The 20,340-nt window shown below is 40.7% G+C and overlaps 1 protein-coding gene across 1 annotated transcript in view; it reads right to left on the bottom strand.

Moving 5' to 3' along the window:
* Positions 1-20,340, bottom strand: part of LOC132821474 (probable cationic amino acid transporter) — a 47,032-nt gene that overhangs the window by 9,648 nt on the left and 17,044 nt on the right. Inside the window, exons 2-4 of the mRNA XM_060834068.1 lie at positions 15,460-15,696; positions 12,312-12,529; positions 694-840 (exon numbers count right to left, since the gene is read on the bottom strand). Coding sequence (XP_060690051.1) covers positions 694-840; positions 12,312-12,529; positions 15,460-15,696 — 602 coding nt within the window. The remainder of the gene's footprint in view (positions 1-693; positions 841-12,311; positions 12,530-15,459; positions 15,697-20,340) is intronic.

Raw genomic sequence — 20,340 nt, 5'->3', positions numbered from 1 at the left:
CCACTGCTAAAATCATTGTAAATGTTCAAAGAAAAGTTACAATGTTTACAATTATGTTTCAAATCCCTATGACACTTCTGTCTGTTGCTTGCAGCTGTGTTCTGGAGACTGACTTTCAATTTGAGCAAACCCCTCAACCATCTTGGGAGTGTTGAAAATAATCCCATGGAGATGCGCACAGCTGAGCTCAATCCTTCTGACTATGAAGGACATACTCAGTGGATCACAATCAGGAGGTGAAAAGCTGACCATTCCCAGATGCATTTAGGTCAAAGGTAAGACAATAGATAGAAACCTGAATGACCAACAATTAGTTTAATGCAAGCCAAATACTCAACCTTGGGCCTACCTGGACCAGATTTGATTACTAACCAGGAGGGCTTAGAGATATAATTTACAAATGAAGTTGTGCCTAGATTCATAAGCCTCCACAGGAAGATGATAATGCTAATACATTTACATAGATAAAAGAACAATAACTTGCACATATATAGTCCCAATAACTTAGCTGAAGGTCCCAAGGTTTTTTACAGGTGCATTATCAAATTTGATACAAAGTCTAATGAGATATTAGAAAAGGGACTGGTTACAGTGTCATAAAGGGGAAGAGTAAAGCAGAGGTTTGGATACAGAAATCTTATGAAGTATTGGAAATTTAGATCACATTTAACCACAGAAATTATTTTCACTTACAGACACGTATGCTGTCAGGCAGATCACCAGAGATGCAGTGATAGCGTATGGGATGGAAGTGTTTGGACTCTTTGCTTCCTCTCCTGTCGTGGCAATGATGTCGAAGCCAATGAATGCATAGAAACACGTTGCTGCACCCTGGAGAACCTGTAATCAATGGATTATGAAACTTTTAAAAATCGTTAGGAGTAAAAACATTCTTTATAGAGATTTAGAGGGAAACCCTGACAGCAATCAACGTAACAGATGTATCGGTTGTGGCTTAGATGGAGTGCTCTCAACCAGTTTAGTCCTGACGATGTACTTAACTATTGAAAAGTATGGTCCGTATGTAACCTCTAGGTAATGCAATTATCAGGACATTTGATAATTGGTATCTTTGGGATCTTGCTATGCAAAGATTGACTGCCATTTTTCCTAAGTTGAAACTATGTCCATACTTTGAAGAAAAAACACTTATTGCCGGTTAAAGGCTTTGGGACGTCATAAAATTATGAAAGGAGTTGTATAAATGCAAGTCTTTCTTTCATAGAATGAAATCCATGAAGTCTTACAATATAGATGGGGCCATTCAATCATCATGCTAATGCTGGCATTGTGAAAGTGGTCAAAGTCAGACTGTATAGAAACAAGCCCTTCAGCCTACCGTGTTTATGTTGACCAACAAACTCCAACCTACACCAATCCCATTTACCTGCATATGGTTCTACAGCCTGCTGCGCCCTGGCATTTTAAGTTCTTGTGCTGATTCTTCTTAAATGTCACAAGAGTATCTGCCTCCAAAACATTGTCAAGCAGTATATTCCATATTTCTATCAGTCTCTGGATGGAAAACCTTTTCCTTACATCTCTTCTAAACTAATTATTTCTCACCTGAAGCTTCTGCTGTTTGGTCTTACATACACCTGCCTTAGGGAAAAGATTCTCACGATCTACCGATCGATACCTCTCATAATTTTATATGTGTCAATCAAATATCCCCTCAGACTCCTCTGCTTCAGGGGAAACAAATCCAATCCATCCAGTCTCTCCTCATAACTGAGATTTTCCATCCTAGGCAATATCCTGGTGAACCTCCTCTGCGCCATTTCCTGTGCAATTGTATCATCCAATGGTGCAGCAAGCAGAATTGCACAGAATATTTTATCTGTGGCCTAACCAGTCTCTATAACTATTCAAAATTCATCCCAGTTCCCAGTTTCTATCCGTCTGTCTTTCAGATGGACCAGTTCAGTTGTTAAAGTGATTTAAAAACATCAAAAATTGAGACCCAGTTAACCTTTGATGGCGCTGGGATTCACAGGTCCCTGCTATTTTAGTCAGGAAAACTAATTAAACCTTCCCCAGTTGTGAGATAGTGATGGGCAATGTGTTGTGAGTAGAGTGGAGGCAGAATCCTGCCCCCATCCAGATGGGGACATACCTGAGCACATTGGCTTGCTTTGTCAGAGGGTACTCGTAAAACTTAATAATACTTCTAAATATTTTATCATTTTTATTTTTATTTCTATACAAATTCCAGTGATTTGTAACTACACTAACCCATGACCTCACATCATTTCCATTCATTAGTATCTACACTCATCCTTGATCTCACATCATCTCCATGACCTTAACCACACACCATTTCCATTGATTAGTATCTGCACTGACCTATTACTGTTTCCTCGTACTGTTACCTAACTCCTTAGTCTCAATTGAATATCGGACATACAGAAGCAGGTGCAGTCTCCAAGAAAAGTATAATGGAGATGAAGCATTATGGCCAAAGATTGGGTGCTCAAATCCTATAATATCATAAGACTTAAGAGCAAGATTAGATCTTTCAGCCCATTGTGTCTGCTCTGCCATTCGATCATGGCTGATATGTTTCTCAACCCGACTCTCTTGTCTTCTCCCCTTAACATTCAATCTCCTTTACTAATCAAGAACCTATCTAACTCTGTCTTAAATACACTCAGTGACTTGGCCTCCACAACCTTCTGTGGCAATGAATTCCACAAATTCAACATCGTCTGGTTAAAGGAGTTCCTCTTCATCTCAGTTCTAAAAGGTTGCCTCTTCACACGGAGGCTGAGCTCTCTGGTCTGAATCTCTCCTACTAGCAGAAACCTCTTCTCCAAATCCACTCTTCCAGGTCTCTCAGTATTCTGTAAATTTCAATCAGATCTTCCTTCATCCCTCTAAACTCTATTGTGTACAGATACAGAGTCCTTAACAGTTCTTCCAGTCACAAACGAAAACAGAAGTTGCTGGAAAAGCTCATCAGGTCAGGCAGCATCTGTGAAGAGAAATCAGAGTTAATGCTTTGGGTATGGTGACCCTTCCTCAGAACTGACGGTAGCTAGGAAAATGTTGGTTTATACGCAGAAGATTGGGTGCGGGGAGGGGACAAGGAGTGAATGATAACTGGAAATAGAGCTGAAAGAGAGAGAAGAGCAGTTGGGTAGACAGAAGTGTGGATAACAGTCTGGCTAGGACTATGAATAGCTGTTAATGGAGACTGTTAATGGCTAACAATTGGTAGTATGTAATGTCAGACAATGTGATAGTAAGGCCTGGTGTGTAGGGTGGGGAATTAGATCATAGGAGAGTTCAGGCCCTAAAATTATTGAACTCGATATTGAGTCTGGAGGGCTGCATAGTTCCCAAGCAGAAAATAAGGTGTTGTTCTTCCAGCCTGTGTTGAGCTTCACTGAGACAGCAAGCCTGAGACAGAGATCTTGGCCACGGAACAGGGTGGTGTGTTAAACTGGCAGACGACTGGAAGCTCAGGGTTTTTTTTTAAGCAGGCAGAACATTTCATTTTCTCTAATACAGAGGAGACCACATTGTGAACTGTAAATGCAGTACACAAGATTGTGTGAAATGCAGGCAAAGTGCTGCTCCAACTGGAAGGTATGTTTGGGTCCTTCCCTGAGGAGGGAAGGAGGTAAACGTGCAGGTGTTACACCTTCAGTAGCTGCAGAGGAAGGTGTTCTGAGGATGTAGGGGGTGTTGGGAGTGAAGGAAGGGTGGACCAGAGTCTCCTGGAGGGAACAGTCCCTGTAGAAGGTGAAAAAGTGAGAGGCGGGGAACATGTGTCTGGTGGTGGTATCTCGCTGTAGGTGATGGAAATGGCAGCTGATGATTATCTGGATGTGGATACTGGTGGGATGGTAGGTAAGGACAAGGGGAAATCTATCACTGTTGCGGGAGGGAAGATAGGGAGTGAGGGCAGAAGTGTAGGAGATAGGTCAGTTGAAGTTCCTGCCGATAACGGTGCTGGGGAATCTTCAGTTGAGGAAGAAGGTGGACAGTTCAGAGGGCCCTGTGTCAAAGTTGGCCTGATTGCAATATATGCAATGGAGACAGAGGAAGTGAAAGAATGGAATGGAGTCTTTAGAGGACACAGGGTGTGAGGATATGTTGTCCAGTTAGCTGTGTGAGTCAGTGGGTGTAAAGTAACCGTCTATCCCTAGAAATGGAAACAGAAATGTTGAGGAAGGGAATGGAGGAGTCAGAGGTAGATCAAGTGAAAGTGAGGGTGAGGTGGAAATTGGATGGGAAAGGGTGAGGCGGAAATTGGAAGGGAAATCGACAAACTTTTCCAATTCTGAAGGAGGGAAGCAGCACCGATGATATCATTGATATGTCAGAGAAAGAGTTGTGGGTGGGGGCCGAAGTAGGACTAGAACAATAAATATTCCAGCCCCAAAAGGAGACAAGCATAACTGGGACCCACACACATACCCATGACCTGAAGAAAATGAGAGGTGTTAAAAGAGAAGCTGTTGAGAGTGAGAATGAGCTTGGACAACTGGATGAGGGTGTTGGTGGATGAGTACGGTTTAGGCCTTTGCCCCAGGAAGAAGCGGAGAGCCCTGAGACCATCCTGGTGGGGGATGGTTGTGTAAAGGAATTGCACATCCATGGTAAAGAGGTGGTAGCTGGAACCTGCAAGCTGGAAATTCCAAAACTGGTGAAAAGTGTCAGAGGAATCACCCCGGTGTATGTTGGAAGAGTCTGAACCAGAAGAGAAAAGACTGAGTCAAGGTAGGAAGAGATGATTTCTGTGGGGCAGGAGCAGGCTGAAACAATGGATCTGCCCGGCAGTCCTGTTGTGGATTTTCGGAAGAAGGTAGAAGCTGTGCAGGGCTGAGGGACTGTCAGCTTAGAAGCAATGGGGGCCAGGGGGAGTTCACTAGATGAAATAAGGTCAGTGACCATAGTTGATACAATGGCCTGTTGTGCCATTGTGGGGTCATGGCCCAGGGGAAGAAGCCAACTTCAAAAAGGGAGCCTCAGAAATGAAGTTTCCCCCATATCTTTGTTGAAAGGGCCCTCAACTAGGTCTGACCCATTACCTGCACTTCTGCCCTCACTCCCTCACTTCCCTCCCGCAACAGCGATAGGATTCCCCTTGTCTTTACCTACCATCCCACCAGCATTTACATCAAGATGATCATCAGCTACCGTTTCTGCCACCTCCAATGAGATGCCACCACCAGACTCATATTCTCCCCCCCCACCCCCGTCCGCCTTCTGCAGAGACCCTTCCCTCCAGACACGGTAGTCCACTCTTCCTTCACTCCCAACATTTCCCACAGCCTCACAGCATCTTCCCCTGCAACCACTGAAGGCATAACACCTACCTATTTACCTCCTCCCTCCTCAGTTTCCAAGGGTCCAAACATACCTTCCAGTTGGAGCAGCACTTTATCTGCACTTCTCTCAATCAAGTCCAATACATTTGCTGCTCTCAATGTGGTCTGTTCTACATTGGGGAAACAAAGCTTGGACTGGTGGACAGCTTTGTAGAACACCTACATTCTGCCTGCAAAAAATACCCTGAACTTTCAGTTGCCTGCCAGTTTAACATACCACCCTGTTCCTTGGCCAACATCTCTGCTTCAGGCTTGCAAAAGTGCTCCAGTGAAGCTCAGCACAAGCTAGAAGAACAACACTAATTTTCTGCTTGGGGTCCCTGCAGCACTCTAGAATCAATATAGAGTTCAATAATTTTAGGGCCTGAACTCTCCCATGTCCTACCTCCCTACCACTTACTACACAGACTACCATTACACAGTACCTATTGGCCACTAACAGTCTCCATTAACAGCCATTCACCCTCCTAACTGAATTGTTATCCATTCCTTTATCTACCCAACTGTTCTCATCTCTCTTTTAGCTCTATCTCCACCCATTGTTCGCTCCCTGCACCCTCCCCCACCCTATCTTCTCCATATAAACCAACATTTTCCTAATTACCATCAGTTCTGAGGAAGGGTCACTGGATCTGAGACATTAACTCTGATTTCTCTTCACAGACGCTGCCAGAGTTGCCAAGCTTTTCCAGCGACTTCTGGTTTTGTTTCTGATTCACAGCATCCACAGGGCTTTCAGTTTTTATCGTCCAATGATAAGTCCTTCATCTCCAGGATTGACTTGTAAACCTAATCCAGACCCCCTCCAATGTTAGAACATCTTTCCTTAGGTACTGGACTCCATGTTACTTATAGCATTCCAAATGAGGTCTGACCAGAGCCTTATACAGCCTCAACAGTACATCTCTGCTCTTATGTCCTAGCCCTCTTCAAATGGATATTAACATTGTATTTGTCTTTCTAATTGCCAACTGAACCTGCATGTTAACCTTAAGAGAATCCTCAGCTCGTTCACCTTAGTCTATTTGTGCTTCAGATTTCTGAGGCCTTTCCCCATTTAGAAAATAGTTTATGTCTCTATTCTTCCTACCAAATAGTATAACTTCATACTTTGCCACTTCTTTGCCCACTTTGCTAGCCTGTCCAAGTCCTTCTGCAGCCTCCCAACTCATCAACGCTACCTGTTGCTCTACTGTTTTTGTATCATCTGCACACTTAGCATCAATACCTGCAATTCTTTCATCCAGATTCAATTCCCGCCTCGGGTGACTGTCTGTGTGGAGTTTGCATGTTCTCCCTGTGTCTGCGTGGGTTTCCTCTGGGTGCTCCGGATTCCCCCCACAATCCAAAGATGTGCAGGTTAGATGAATTGGTCATGCTAAATTGCTCATGGTCAGGGGTATATATAGGGTAGGGGAATGGGTTTAGGCGGGTTAATCGTTGAACGGTTGGTGTGGACCTGTTGGGCTGCAGGGCCTGTTTCAAAAAGGGGTGGCACGGTGGCTCAATGGTTAGCACTGCTACCTCACAGTGTCAGGGACCCGAGTTCGATTCCCTCCTTGGGCAACTGTCTGTGTGGAGTTTCACATTCTCCCTGTGTCTGTGTGGGTTTCCTCCCACAGTCCAAAGATGTGCAGGTTAGGTAAATTGGCCATGCTAATTTGCTCCTAGTTTTAGGTGTAGGGGAATGGGTCTGGGTGGTTGCTCTTTGGAGGGTCGGTGTGGACTTGTTGGGCCGAACAGCCTGTTTCCACACTGTAGGGAATCTAATCTAATACTTTCAGTATTGCATAATTTACATTGAAACTGCCTTTTAGGGGGAGTTCAGTGGTTAGCACTGCTGCCTCACAACACCAGGGTCCCAGGTTCGATTCCAGCCTCGGGTGATTGTGTGGAATTTGCACATTCTCCTCGTGTCTGCGTGGGTCTCCTCCGGGTGCTCCGGTTTCCTCCCACAGTCCAAAGATGTGCAGGTTAGGTGAATTGGCCATGCTAAATTACCCATAATGTTAGGTGCATTAGTCAGAGGGGAAGTGGGTCTGTGTAGGTTACTCTTTGGAGGGTCGGTGTGGACTGGTTGGGCTGAAGGGCCTGTTTAACACGAGTAGCAGTGATTCCAAATTGATGGACTATCGCCAAAGATAACAACTGAAGTTCACCAAAATTGATGAAGTGGAAAAGGCATGTCACCTTCAAAAATACTGTACAACACAAATCCTTTCCTCTTGTGCAATGCAAAGGAATAATTTGATATTTTATTGTATGATGTTTCACCAAGGAAGTTAATTTAACATGAGGTAACAGTGCAAGAAGTATTGGCACACTTGTAAGTCATTCTAAGAATCAAGCTCAGATGACGTGCAGATTTCCAGATTTGCTGATTATTATTTTAAATCAGAAACAACTACAGGATGTGTCTATTGTACTTCCAGTATTCTTGTTATCCAAATATTGTAGTGTTTATTTGAGTGAAAACTCCCATCTTGCACTGCTGTTGGTGACAATGATCAGGACCAGGTTCAAGTTTGAAATTCTTTTAAGATTTGCACTTATCTGCAATTCATAATATGTAACATCCCCGTACAACCCAAGGACTAATCAGATCCCATTGGACAGTGCAATACTAAGACCTGTTTCGTTACATCCCACATTTCAATTTCTTCTCCAAAAGTAATGCTTCTTGTTTGCCTTGCTTTTTGCGGGAAGAAATCATTTTGGCCGACCTTATACCTTTTAGGCCCTTCCAGTTCCTGGGACTCAGCTGTCTTTTAGCACAGAGTCAAATACCAGTTCAAAGCTGAACACAGAGCAACAGGGAAGCAGCTGCATTGTAAACCAATGTAAGGTTTTTTTTGGAATACATCCAAGCTAATAAGCTAAGTAGCCACGTTGTTGTAAACAAGCTGGTTCCGTTTCCAAAACTCTGGCATAATACATTGGAGTAACTGACTGTGGCTGCTATTGAATCACAGCCAGGAAACCACTTAAAATAATTCAATTTCAGATTGATACAAAGGAACATCATATTAATACAAATTAGATGAAACGACTCTACGGGCATCTGCAGCGGTCAAACCATTTCGGTGTCACTCATCTTCTGTTTGTTGGAGACAGAAATGTAATAACCTGAATTTGTATTTGCAATGACGACAAAACTGTTTGTCCTCATGGTTATTGCTGGCAAACTGACAGCAACTTCTAGACTTTGCACAGTAAAATGTGAAAATCCATAGGTTGCGATCAGCAATTGTCCCATTGCAATGTTGAAGTACTGGATATGTAAACATTTTAGAAATTACTTGAATGAACATGAACTTTCATTAATTTGATAAATATTCATCCAGTAAAGTAAGAAGAAGTTGGTCCGTCTTCCACATTTAGTTATTCACAATCCACAGTCTGGTATAAACACAGACAACTATACTACAAATTGGCCCACTTTTCCAAGGGTAAACCAGTCTGTGGTCTTGCAAACATGCCACATTGCACTCCATCGTCCATAATTGTGCCCTTTTCGAAATGGCCTGTACAGAGATGTTATGATACACCTCTAGAGGAGATGGGATTTGAACACAGGCCCCCTGCCTCAAAGGTAGGGACACCAACAGTGCACCACAACAGACAGAATCCATTTTACATATTTTCTGTTCAGAGATGTTATTATGAACTTTTCAAGCATGTAGGACTTGAACCTGGGCCTTCTGTCTCAGAAGTAGAGGGACTGTCTCTGCGCCAATGAGAGCTCATATAACCCACTTCGATTTTTTTGAAATCCAGAAATGCTCTTTCTCCCTCATTGCCAAATCACCCATTGGACTTTTTCATCTATTAAGCACGAACAAACTACTTTGTCAATACTGCTCCAATTAACTTCAGCTGCTTTCAATAATATCTGGAGCATGCACAAGTTCATGCTCAATTAGCATAGCAAAATTAGCAACCTTCACTTCTTATGATCATGCTGTCTCCGTTAAAAACCCTAGAAAAAGGTATGCCTTGTTGGACATGTTCTAATTGGAATTCACAGGATGTACTAAATTAAATCATAAGGTTTTCTGAGCAATCTTTCTAGTCCTGAAAATGAAACTTTATGGTCAGAATTTTACAACTGGTATGAGCAATGGGAAATGAGGTAGGGTTTTGGAGTTAGTTGTGCTGGAGTCAAATTTTCAGCTTCTCAAGAGTGAAATGAAAGTAGGGAATTAAGTTTGCAGTTAGATTAAACTTTCTGAATGCAAACATTGGAAACTATTTTAAAGTGTTAGCATATCAAGTGTATTCATTAAAGCACAAGTACACTCAATTAAATTGTACGTTTGCAATTAACCCAACAGTTAATGAACAATATATACTGTCAGATTCATGACGAGTTAAAGGTTGATGAGGTAGTCTTCCTGGTAGATTTTGTCTGAGTTGAAAATCACACAACACCAGGTTATAGTCCAACAGGGTTTAATTGGGAGCACTAGCTTTCGGAATGCTGCTCCTTCATCAGGTGGTTGTGGCACTCCAAAAGCTAGTGCTTCCAATTAAACCTGTTGGACTATAACCTGGTGTTGTGTGATTTTTAACTTTGTACACCACGGTACAACACCAGCATCTCCAAATCTTGTCTGAGTTGGAGCTTCTATTCTTTCATGGAGATCTTTGTTGGGCTACAGGAGAGGTGGCATTGATGCACTAAATCAGGTAGCGGTGGTGCAAATATGGGGAAAATAAAATATGAGGGAAAGTTGGCTATAACTATCAAAACAGATAACATATTTTTCTATGGATATGTAAAATGTGAAGAGTTAACAAAGTTAGCATTAGCCCTATAGAAAGTGAACTTGCGAAATAATAATGGAAAATAAGGAAATGGGGAGATGAACAGACATTTTACTTGGGTGTTCACTATGAAAAATAGAAGTAAAATCCCAGAAATAGCTGTAAATCAAAAACTGTGGGAGTGAAGAAATTAAGAAATCACAATCATCAGGGATGTAGTCCTGAGCAAATTGGTGAGGCTGTAGCTGATCACTCCCTGAGTCCTGATGAATGTTTTCCTCAGGTCTGAAACAATGTCAGTCGAAAGTGTGGTGCTGGACAGCAGGTCAGACAGCATCTGAGGAGCAGGAGAATCAACGTTTCAGGCAAAATCCCTGATTCTCCTGCTCCTCTGTTGCTGCCTGACCTGCTGTGCTTTTCAACCACCACACTCTCGATTGTGATTTTCAGCATCTTCAGTCCTCTCTTGCCCTCTTAATGATGTCGCTAGTTGATGCATTGGGTTTAATTTTCTAAAAGGAAGATTCTATTAGAATGGAAATTATTTAATGTAACAACTTTTACTCAAAAAGGGATAGAAACAGAAAGCAGGAAACTGTAGGTAATTTAGTTGAATATCTGTCACTGTGAATATGTCAGAAGATATTATTAAAGATGTTACAGCAAGGCACTTAAAGTTCAAGGTAAATAGGCAGGGACAACATGAGTTCGTTTAAGGGGAATCATGTTCAGTCAATTTATTGGAGCACTTTGAGACTGAAACATTTGCTAAGGATAAAAGTGGAACCAATGGATGCATTGTACTTAGATTTCTAGAAGGCATTTGATAAGGTTTCACATCAAAGGTTCTTGTAGAAATTAAAAGCATATTTAATATGTTTGCAGGAATAGAAGATTAGTTAGTAAACATGAATCAGGGAAGAAGCATTAAAAGGTCATTTTCTGGTTAGCATGATGGAATGAGTAATGTGCCAGAAGGATCAGTGCTGGGCCTCAGTTTTTAGAATTTATATAAATGATTTGAATGAAGGGACCGGCGGTATGATTGTTAAACTTGCTGATGAATCAAGGAAAGGTAGGACAGTGAGTTGTGAAGAGAATGTAGGGCACTACAAAGTTATATAGTTCAATTAATTGAGTGGACCAAGATCTTGTAAATGGAGTCAAATGCAGGAAAATGTAAAATTGGCAGGAACAAAAAAAAGAACCTAAATGGTGAAATATTGCAAAGCTCTATAGTGCAGAAGGGTTGAGTGCATGAGTCATAAAAAGTTGCTATACTGGTACAGCAAGAAATTAGGAAAACAATTAGAATTTACTGTGACAAGAATTTGCTTCAGTTATACATGAAACAGATGAGACTGCATCTTGAATACTATGTACAGAGTTGCTCTCCTTACTTTAAAAAGATAGCAAATATGTTGGGATCAGTTCAGAGAAGGTTGACTTGACTAACACCCAGAATGCATTAGTTGGCTTGTGAGGAAAGGTTGGACAGGGTGAGCTTGTATCCACAGGAGTTTAGAAGAATAAGAGGTTACTTGACTGAGACAAGTAAAGATTGCTTGTAGCATTTTAGTTTACATTTAAATCAAATGTGTATGTCCCAACCTTTATTGCATTCCTTGTGAAATGATTAAAATATTATGGATGATCAGCATTTTTGTTTAGTTCCTGGGTTGCTGTCAGTGACAATTCTGCAGTGTTGTTGGCTGCTTACTTTGTTTGATGACAACACTACTGGACAGAGATCTCCAGAAGTCAAAATAAAATTAATGTCAGGAAAGCGCATTGAGGCTGCATAGATCACTAGATTCCACTGAGGTCTTTAGTGATCTTCATCACTTGAACACCGACAACAAAATCTGGTCTAATATATCAATCAATATATTGTTGTACAAAAATAATTCAATTAATGAGGAGATTTAGAATTTACTTAATAAGCCATAGTAGGAGACACAGATTTTAGAAAACAGTTTGCAAATGTAAGCAGCTTTCGCCAGTAGCAGAATCAGACAATAGAGAATTAGCAGCCCTGTATCCCATTTCACTCAAAATTACTTTACTGTTGGAAAGGAAAATTAGTCATAATTAAAAAGGCATCCAATTTACTATCGAACATTTCTGCTACTGCTGAAAACTAATCTCACCCCATTTCACCCAAATGGAATTGCTTAATAATAAACTGAAGGGGTTGTTACTAACCCCAGACCATCCAAAAGGTAGAAACCTCCCTTCATCCCAGTTGGCGCTATTGATGAAGAACAGGCCTGAGAACATGATGAAGACCCAAGCAGCCAAGTTGATGATGTTCAGCACATTGTTAAACCCTACGGAATTCTTCACTCCTAAGGAAACGATGGCTGTCACAATGACAGCGATGAACAGTGCCAGGAGGTCAGGATAGGACTCTTCCCCTTTTCCTGTGCAAAACAAATACAGAAAACAAACACAACTCATTCACAAAGTTGCAAACACTAAAACACCACTATTTCAAACCTAAAGCCAAAGTCCTTCAGCAATCTTTGAGAATTGGCAATGCCAAAAATGTGGCCCTAGGATGTACTAGCCATTGAAACTGAGTGTTGGTGAAATGGTAGAGAGCCTGGTTTAATCTTGAACTAAGCTTCAAACTTCTTTCAGACTGATTGGCTTTGCTGTAAGAATTCAATATTAAATCTAAATAACTTAGAGTAAAAGCAATCCCAAGCAGGTATAGGTCCAAACCACAATTTAGTATAATTCCAACTTTATTCAAGACGGCCAGGATAAAGATCGTAAAAGTACACAGGGCTGCTCTTCTGCAATTGCAGTTAAAGGTGGGACTGTGAGGGGTAATGCTAAGGAAATGCATCCAATCTCCAAACAAAGAGCTTTAAAGTGCAGGAAAGAGATGGAAGAACCAATAAATCTTGTTTGATTGGACACTGGTCTGAATTGGTCTTGTACACCTTAAAGCAGAACTCCAGTTTTGACCACTGATAATCATTTTTAAGTTTTATTGGCTTTTCCTTCTGGTAGCCATTTGAATGAAGTATTAACCAAGGTCCTTTCTCTGTTCTTGTGTGAATATAAAGTTTGCATTGAGGACTATTGAAAAGAAATGCACTGAGCATGCATGGGAGCCTTGGTCAATGTTTATCTCTCAACCAACATCACCAAATGGAAATAAATTACTGCAGATGCTGGAGATAGAGTCATAGAGATGTACAGCACGGAAACAGACCCTTCAGACCAACTCACCCATGCCAACCAGATATCTCAATCCAATCTAGTCCCACCTGCCAGCATCTGGCCCGTATCCCTCCAAACCCTTCCTATTCATATACCCATCCAAATGCCTCTTAAATGTTTCAATTGTACCAGCCTCCACCACTTCCTCTGGCAGCTCGTTCCATACATGTACCACCCTCTGTATGAAAATGTTGCCCCTTTGGTCTCTTTTATATCTTGCCCCTTTCACCATCAACCTGTGCCCTCTACTTCCAGACTCCCCCATCCTAGGGAAAAGACTTTGTCTATTTATCCTATCCATGCCCCTCATGATTTTATAAACTTCTCAGCCTCCAACGCTCCAGAGAAAACAGCCCCAGCCTATTAAACCTCTCGCTATAGTTCAAATCCTCCAACCCTGGCAACATCCTTGTAAATCATTTCTGAACCCTTTCAAGTTTCATGACGTCTTTCGGATAGGAAGGAGACCAGAATTGCACATAAAATTCTAACAGTGGCCTAACCAATGTCCTGAACAGCCGCAACATGACTTCCCAACTCCTGTACTCAATACTCTGACCAATAAAGGAAAGCATACCAAATGTTTTCTTCACTATCCTATCTACCTGCGACTCCACTTTCAAGGAGCTATGAACCTGCACTCTAATGCCTCTCTCTGTTCAGCAACTCCCTAGCACCTTACCATTAAGTGTATAAGTACTGCTAAGATTTGCTTTCCCAAAATGCAGCACCTCACATTATCTAAATTAAACTCCTTCTGCCACTTCTCAGTCCATTGGCTCATCTGATTAAAATCCCGTTGTTATCTGGGGTAACCTTCTTTGCTGTCCACTACACCTCCAATTTTGGTGTAATCTGCAAACTTACAAACTATACCTCTCATGCTCACATCCAAATCATTTTGTATAAATAATGAAAAGTAGTGAACCCAGCACCGATCCTTGTGGCACTCCACTGGTCACAGGCCTCCAGTTTGAAAAACAACCCTCCACTACCACCCTCTATATTCGACCTTTGAGCCAGTCCTGTATCCAAATGGCTAGTTCTCCCTGTATTCCATGAGATCTAACCTTGCTAACCAGTCTCCCATGGGGAACCTTGTCGAACAACTCCCTGAAGTCAATAAAGATCATGCCCACCACTCTGCCCTCATCAATCCTCCTTGTTGCTTCTTCAAAACACTCAATCAAGTTTGTGAGACATGATTTCCTATGTACAAAGCCCCATGTTGACTATCCCTAATCAGTCCTTGCCTTTCCAAATACATGTACAGCCTGTCCCTCAGGATTTCCTCCAACAACTTGCCCACCACTGACATCAGGCTCACTGGTCTATTGTTCCCTGGCTTGTCCCTACCACATTTCTTAAACAGTGGCACCACGTTGGCCAATCTCCAGTCTTCCAGCACCTCACCTGTGACTATCGCTGATACAAATATGAAATAAAAACAGAAAGTGCTGGAGCAACTCAGCAGGTCTGGCAGCATCTGTGGAGCTGTAAAATGCCTTGGGAAATCCTGGCGTAATGAAAGCTGTGACATTAATATTGCAAGTTGGGGCTGTTTTCTCCCTGGAGGAGAACACTGAAGGGTGTTCTGATAGAGGTCTTCAAAATCATGACCAAGTTAAGCAACTAGACATGGGAAAGATAATTGCATATATTTTGGGGAAATGCCCACAAATAGAAAGCCACAAATTAAACAAACTGAAAAGGGGACTCAGTAAAGAGGGATGAAGATAGGAAACTCATTACCACAGGGAGCAAATCAGGCAAATAGCACAGATCATTTCAGGAGAGGTTAAGTAAACACTTTAGGCAAAAAGGAGTAAGAGAATCTCTCAATATTATGAGATGATGTGGGGTAAGCAGAGATTCACCTGGAATATAAACTGTGGTCTGAAGTTGCAGAATCAAATTACCTGCTTCTGTACTGCATATTCATGAAATTGTATGAAGTTATTATTTTCATTTAAGTGACTGGAGCACCATAAGGAGTGTTAACCAAATTCCTAAAATTACAGAAATCTAACACCAAGAATCATGATTTCCGTGTTTCTATCAACATTGAGAACTGACAATTCATTTTTGTTCAAATCTGGTAGTGATCCTACTGACCTACCTAGTCCATTCAAAGTGCCAACGTAGTCCACTATCCAGTGGCTGATGGTGTGGTTGGCTAGTGAGTCAAACATACTGCTCAAAGCACTGGCACCAGCTGCTGTTCCAATCAGATACTCCAAAATCAGGTTCCACCCAATGAAGAATGCTACAAACTCTCCCACTGTCACATAGCTGTAGGTGTAGGCAGAGCCTGTAGTCTTAGGCACTCGCACACCAAACTCAGCATAGCACACCCCTGGAAAATAAAAAGAGAAAATACCTGCATCAAGATGGAGTTGGATGAAAGATGTAAGAGCAGGATGCAAGACAGTCACACAAGGCAACTCTGAAGGCAACACTTGTTACATCCAATATTCCCTGTTCTGCAGTCTATCTAATCATTTGACATCTTCAAAATCCATATGCATTTTACCCTTTCAAAAACTCAAATCATCCACTTAATGTAAGGGAAAGTTATATGCAATTTGTTTTTGATTCCGAAAGATAAACATGCCCTAAACTAAAACCCAGAGATGTTAAATAAAGATGATCATTTTAAACAAGGAATGGAAATTAGTGGAAATAACAAACAGTAAATGATATATAAATAGCACCTGTAACATGGTAAAATATCCTAAGGTTCTTCACCGGAGTATTCTCAGGCAAAATTAAACTTCAGTCATGTAAGGCATTACTGGGACAGGTAGAACGTAAGGTAGGTGGGTTGAGAGATTTACAGAAGAAATTTCTTATATTAGGTTCAAACCAGCTGCACAGTCATCAACAGTGGAAACATTAAAATTACAGCTTTTCAAAGGCTAGAGTTAAATGGACACAGATCTCCGAGGTATGTGGGGCTGGAAGCCATTATAGAGATATGGTGTTCCACTTGAATTAACTGTTACTGTAATTCTTTATTTGTTGCATTTCCATGTGTTACCTATCAGCAATAATCAACTTATTCCCACCAATTCTCCTTTCCCCAATCCCATCAGCTTCACGGGGACCAGGGATGTTTTAATCATTTCAGTTTCTGTTTTTACAGTTTCCAGTCACATTCCTAACCTACTATTTACTTTGAAAAAGATGGCTATTTCAGCTGTTTGTTTAAAAATTCGCTCCACATTCCAGAGAGTCATTTAGGTATTAACATGAATTAAAGATTCTTAAAGTAATTCCTCTCTGTGTGAAAAATGGTTTTCACTAATCTATAGTTTCAAAATTGCAAAATTTAATTTCAACAGTTCAAGCCAAGAAAAAAACCTTTAGATCTTGTATATGTATTTATCACTCAACACTTTAAAGATTTGCATTATATCTCCTGAAACCTTCCTTTCTCCAACAATTGGCAAATTAGTTTTTCATAGCCAGCAATAGCAATGTTGCTATATCATATATCTGTACCAGGTAAGTTAGGTAACCCTTAGAGTCATTTCTCACCAAAAATTTCTTAGCTACCCTAAACTACACTAGAATGATGCTCAATGCTAGTCAGTAAAGGCCTTTTAATGTTAGTCAGACATTTTTACCCATAGCCCTTTAACTGTGCACTGTTGAACCATGATGCAATGAGATCAGGAGAACCAAGACAGCTGAATGTTTAAGTATCATTTGGTTAAAAACAGTGCCAAATCTGAGGACAGCAAGAAATGAAAAGAATCAAAACTTAAATTTGAAAATGTTAAGTATGTAAATGAGTTTTTAAAAGGCAGCAGTATTTGCACCTTTGAAGTCCCAACAAACTCTACAGATGCCATTTTTGAAAAACACATTTATATATTTAACATTTTAAAATTTAAGTTATGATTCTTTTCATTTCTCACTCTTCAATAAAGATCCCATTCCATCTCTTGCTCTTCAATAGTCTTTTACAATGAAAATTAGGGCATGGGCATATTTCTGTAGTATCATTGTTCATTTGACAGGAAGATGAATGCTCACTAGGTAACTGAATAGGATCACAGTTTATTCAGCAGGGGGAAGGGTTTCTCATTGTGTAATTGCACAGAATCATTATATATTCACCAGAAGGATTACAATCTGTGTAACTATACAAAGTTGCTGTCTTTTTTACAGCAGGGGAAGGATTATTTACTGTGTATGGAATTGCTGTTGAGTGAATGGAACATAACTATCCACTTTGTAAGCATATAGTTGTTTTCAGAATCAGGTCTGGCTATTTATTATGTATTGATTTCCTGTTCATTCAGAAGGATAAGGATTATTCCTAATCTAAATGCTATTAAATTATTGGATTGGTTCATAAAACATCTTCAGTTCTATTAAGTAAGCAAAAAGTAAAATCTTTCACAAAATAAACTGGGTTACAAGCCTAAGAAAATGAACGATTCTTTGTAGTTTTATTGCATCAGGCAGTATCTTTCATTAAAGTAGTTTCTGCAAATCAAGATAATTTTACCAAGCCAGGCATCAGGATCTAGTCTTTTTCCTTCTGTGTTTTTATCTGGAACAGGATGGCATATGCAGATGGAGTTAATCTCTGAAGATTGCATCACTGATGTTTGGACAGATGAACTGTCTTTCTCTGAGCTATATCTGGCATCAATGTTTAGTCCCAAGGGTGTTGTTGCAACAGAACTGTGTCAGCCACAGCAACTGAGTGTGTAGAATTAGGCGCACTCAGGGTGAGGGCCTGATTCTGTATTCTCAAACAGGACTGATGCTGCTTTACACATGTACCCACTATAGTGTGTTGGTGTGTTATTAGACCAGAAATATGTAATTAATGGACAACCGCAATGGCAGTTTTGAGAATTTCAATAGATAGATTGACAACAATATTTGTTTTCAATTTTAAAGGCATTAAGGAGCAACAGGAGAAAACAACAATATGACATTAAAATAGAGAATCAGCCGTGAATATATTAAATGGTGGAGCAGGCTTGCAGGACCAAAAGACCTGCTCCTGGTTTCTATCTACGTAGATTCTATGATTCAGTGTCCGAAGCTAAAAGCTGTCATTTTAAAGTTGCCCAATTAATATTGTGGCACTTATCATCAGTTTCTTGCATATTTAAGACATCTTCACTGGTTGTCCCACTCAATTTTTTAGTAAAGCCACAGGACTGCAAAAAGGGTAAGTTTCAATCCTTACTTTGATTAACGCTCCCACCCACTTCTTCCCAGGTGTATTGAGTTAAGCTGAGGGCCATGATTTTTGCATAGAATAATTCAAGTCACTGTAGGAGACCTTCACCACATAAGGTTGCAGTTATTCAAGATTCCACTGCCAATTCCTCCAGAGACAGTTAGGGATAGGCAAGAAAAAGCCAGCCATACCAATGGCATTCATTTCACAACAAATTATAAAAATGAAAGCAATTGCAGGATTAGACCCATAACTGCAAACTGGCAAAACTCTGTCTTCAATACTTTCCATTATAGTTGTGATGGTATATGAATATGTTTGCTGGAAAAGCGCAGCAGGTCAGGCAGCATTCAAGAAGCAGGAGAAGCAGTTTTTCCAGCAACACGTTTTCAGCTATGAATATGTTTAGGCTTTCATTGAAACTATGAATTCATTCATACTATTTATTGAAATGAATGATCAAACATATCATCAGAAACTGTCTATACTAACACCATAAGGTAATAAAGTCATCTCGAGCACGTTCTAGTGTGAATCAAAACATACCCTGGCATCTACCAGCTCCTTCGAAAGGAGAGGCAAACCCAAAGGAGAGTAGCTCTGTCCTTAGAACAAAATGTAAACTTAACAATTGCAAGGATGGCAACTGCAATGTTGTCTTATTTGATTTTTTTCATTATTTCAGATATATATCTGGTCATCTTGTTTTCTTGCATCTTATCAGCTGATTGCCTGAGCTGTCAGAAGTAACTGCATTTATTTGCTGTGACTTGGAAGTGATTCACAAGAAGAAATGATAAAGAAGAAGGAATGGCCCATATGGCTCACTTAAGCCTGTCAACCACTCAATCAGCTCCATGAACAAACATGATCACCAATTCTATTTTGTCCACTTTTCCCATACCCCGTGTTCAAAAGTGTACCAACCTTGACAGTGAATGTGTTTAATGGCTAAACATCCTTAGCACTCTGGGTAGAGAACTTCAAAAATTCACAGCCCTAAGAGTGAAGAAACTTCTCCTCCTAAACAGCTGACAGCATATCCTGAGATTGCAACATCTAGCTCTCGACTCTGCAATCAGAGCCACAGCCTATCAGCAAGTCTCTAAGAGTTTTATCGATTTCAATAAGGTCTCATTCTTCTGAACTATATATATGTTAATATCGGAGAAAGTGAGAACTGCAGATGCTGGAAATCAGAGTCAAGAGTGTAGTGCTGGAAAAGCACAGCCGGTCAGGCAGCATCTGAGGAGCAGGAGTTTCCTGATGAAGGGCTTATGCCCGAAACGTTAATATAGGCCATTCTGACCAATATCTTTCATATGACAAGCTTTCATCCCAGAAACCAATCTGATGAATAACTGTTGCCACTCTGCTGGGGGAAGTATATCTTTCTTTAGTCAGGGAAACCAAAATTTTATAAATACCTATCTCAAAGCTGTCAACTGTGATTCAGTGGGTAACTTATTCAATTTTGAATCCTGAGAGTGAGAGTTTAAGTTCATACTCCAGAGCCCACACCCTATATGGCGGATAGTCACATGCAGTGCTAGCACTGAAGGTCATTGGTGCCTTGTTGTGGATGGGAATTAAAGCTGGCCCTGCCTCATTTGATGTGAAAGTTTCTGATACTATTTTGAAGATGAGCAAGGGAGTTATCCCCGATGTCCTGGTCAATACTTAACCCCCAAAGATTACCGATAAAAAGTTTACCTGACTATTTATTATATTGCTGTTTGGGGACCTGACAGTACACAAACTGCTGCATTTTTTATTTGAAAAGTGACTCCA

Source organism: Hemiscyllium ocellatum, chromosome 13 (assembly GCF_020745735.1).
Source record: "Hemiscyllium ocellatum isolate sHemOce1 chromosome 13, sHemOce1.pat.X.cur, whole genome shotgun sequence".
NCBI lineage: Eukaryota > Metazoa > Chordata > Chondrichthyes > Orectolobiformes > Hemiscylliidae > Hemiscyllium > Hemiscyllium ocellatum.
Note: the sequence above shows the minus strand (reverse complement) of the source record. Positions and strands in the feature narration are given on the sequence as shown.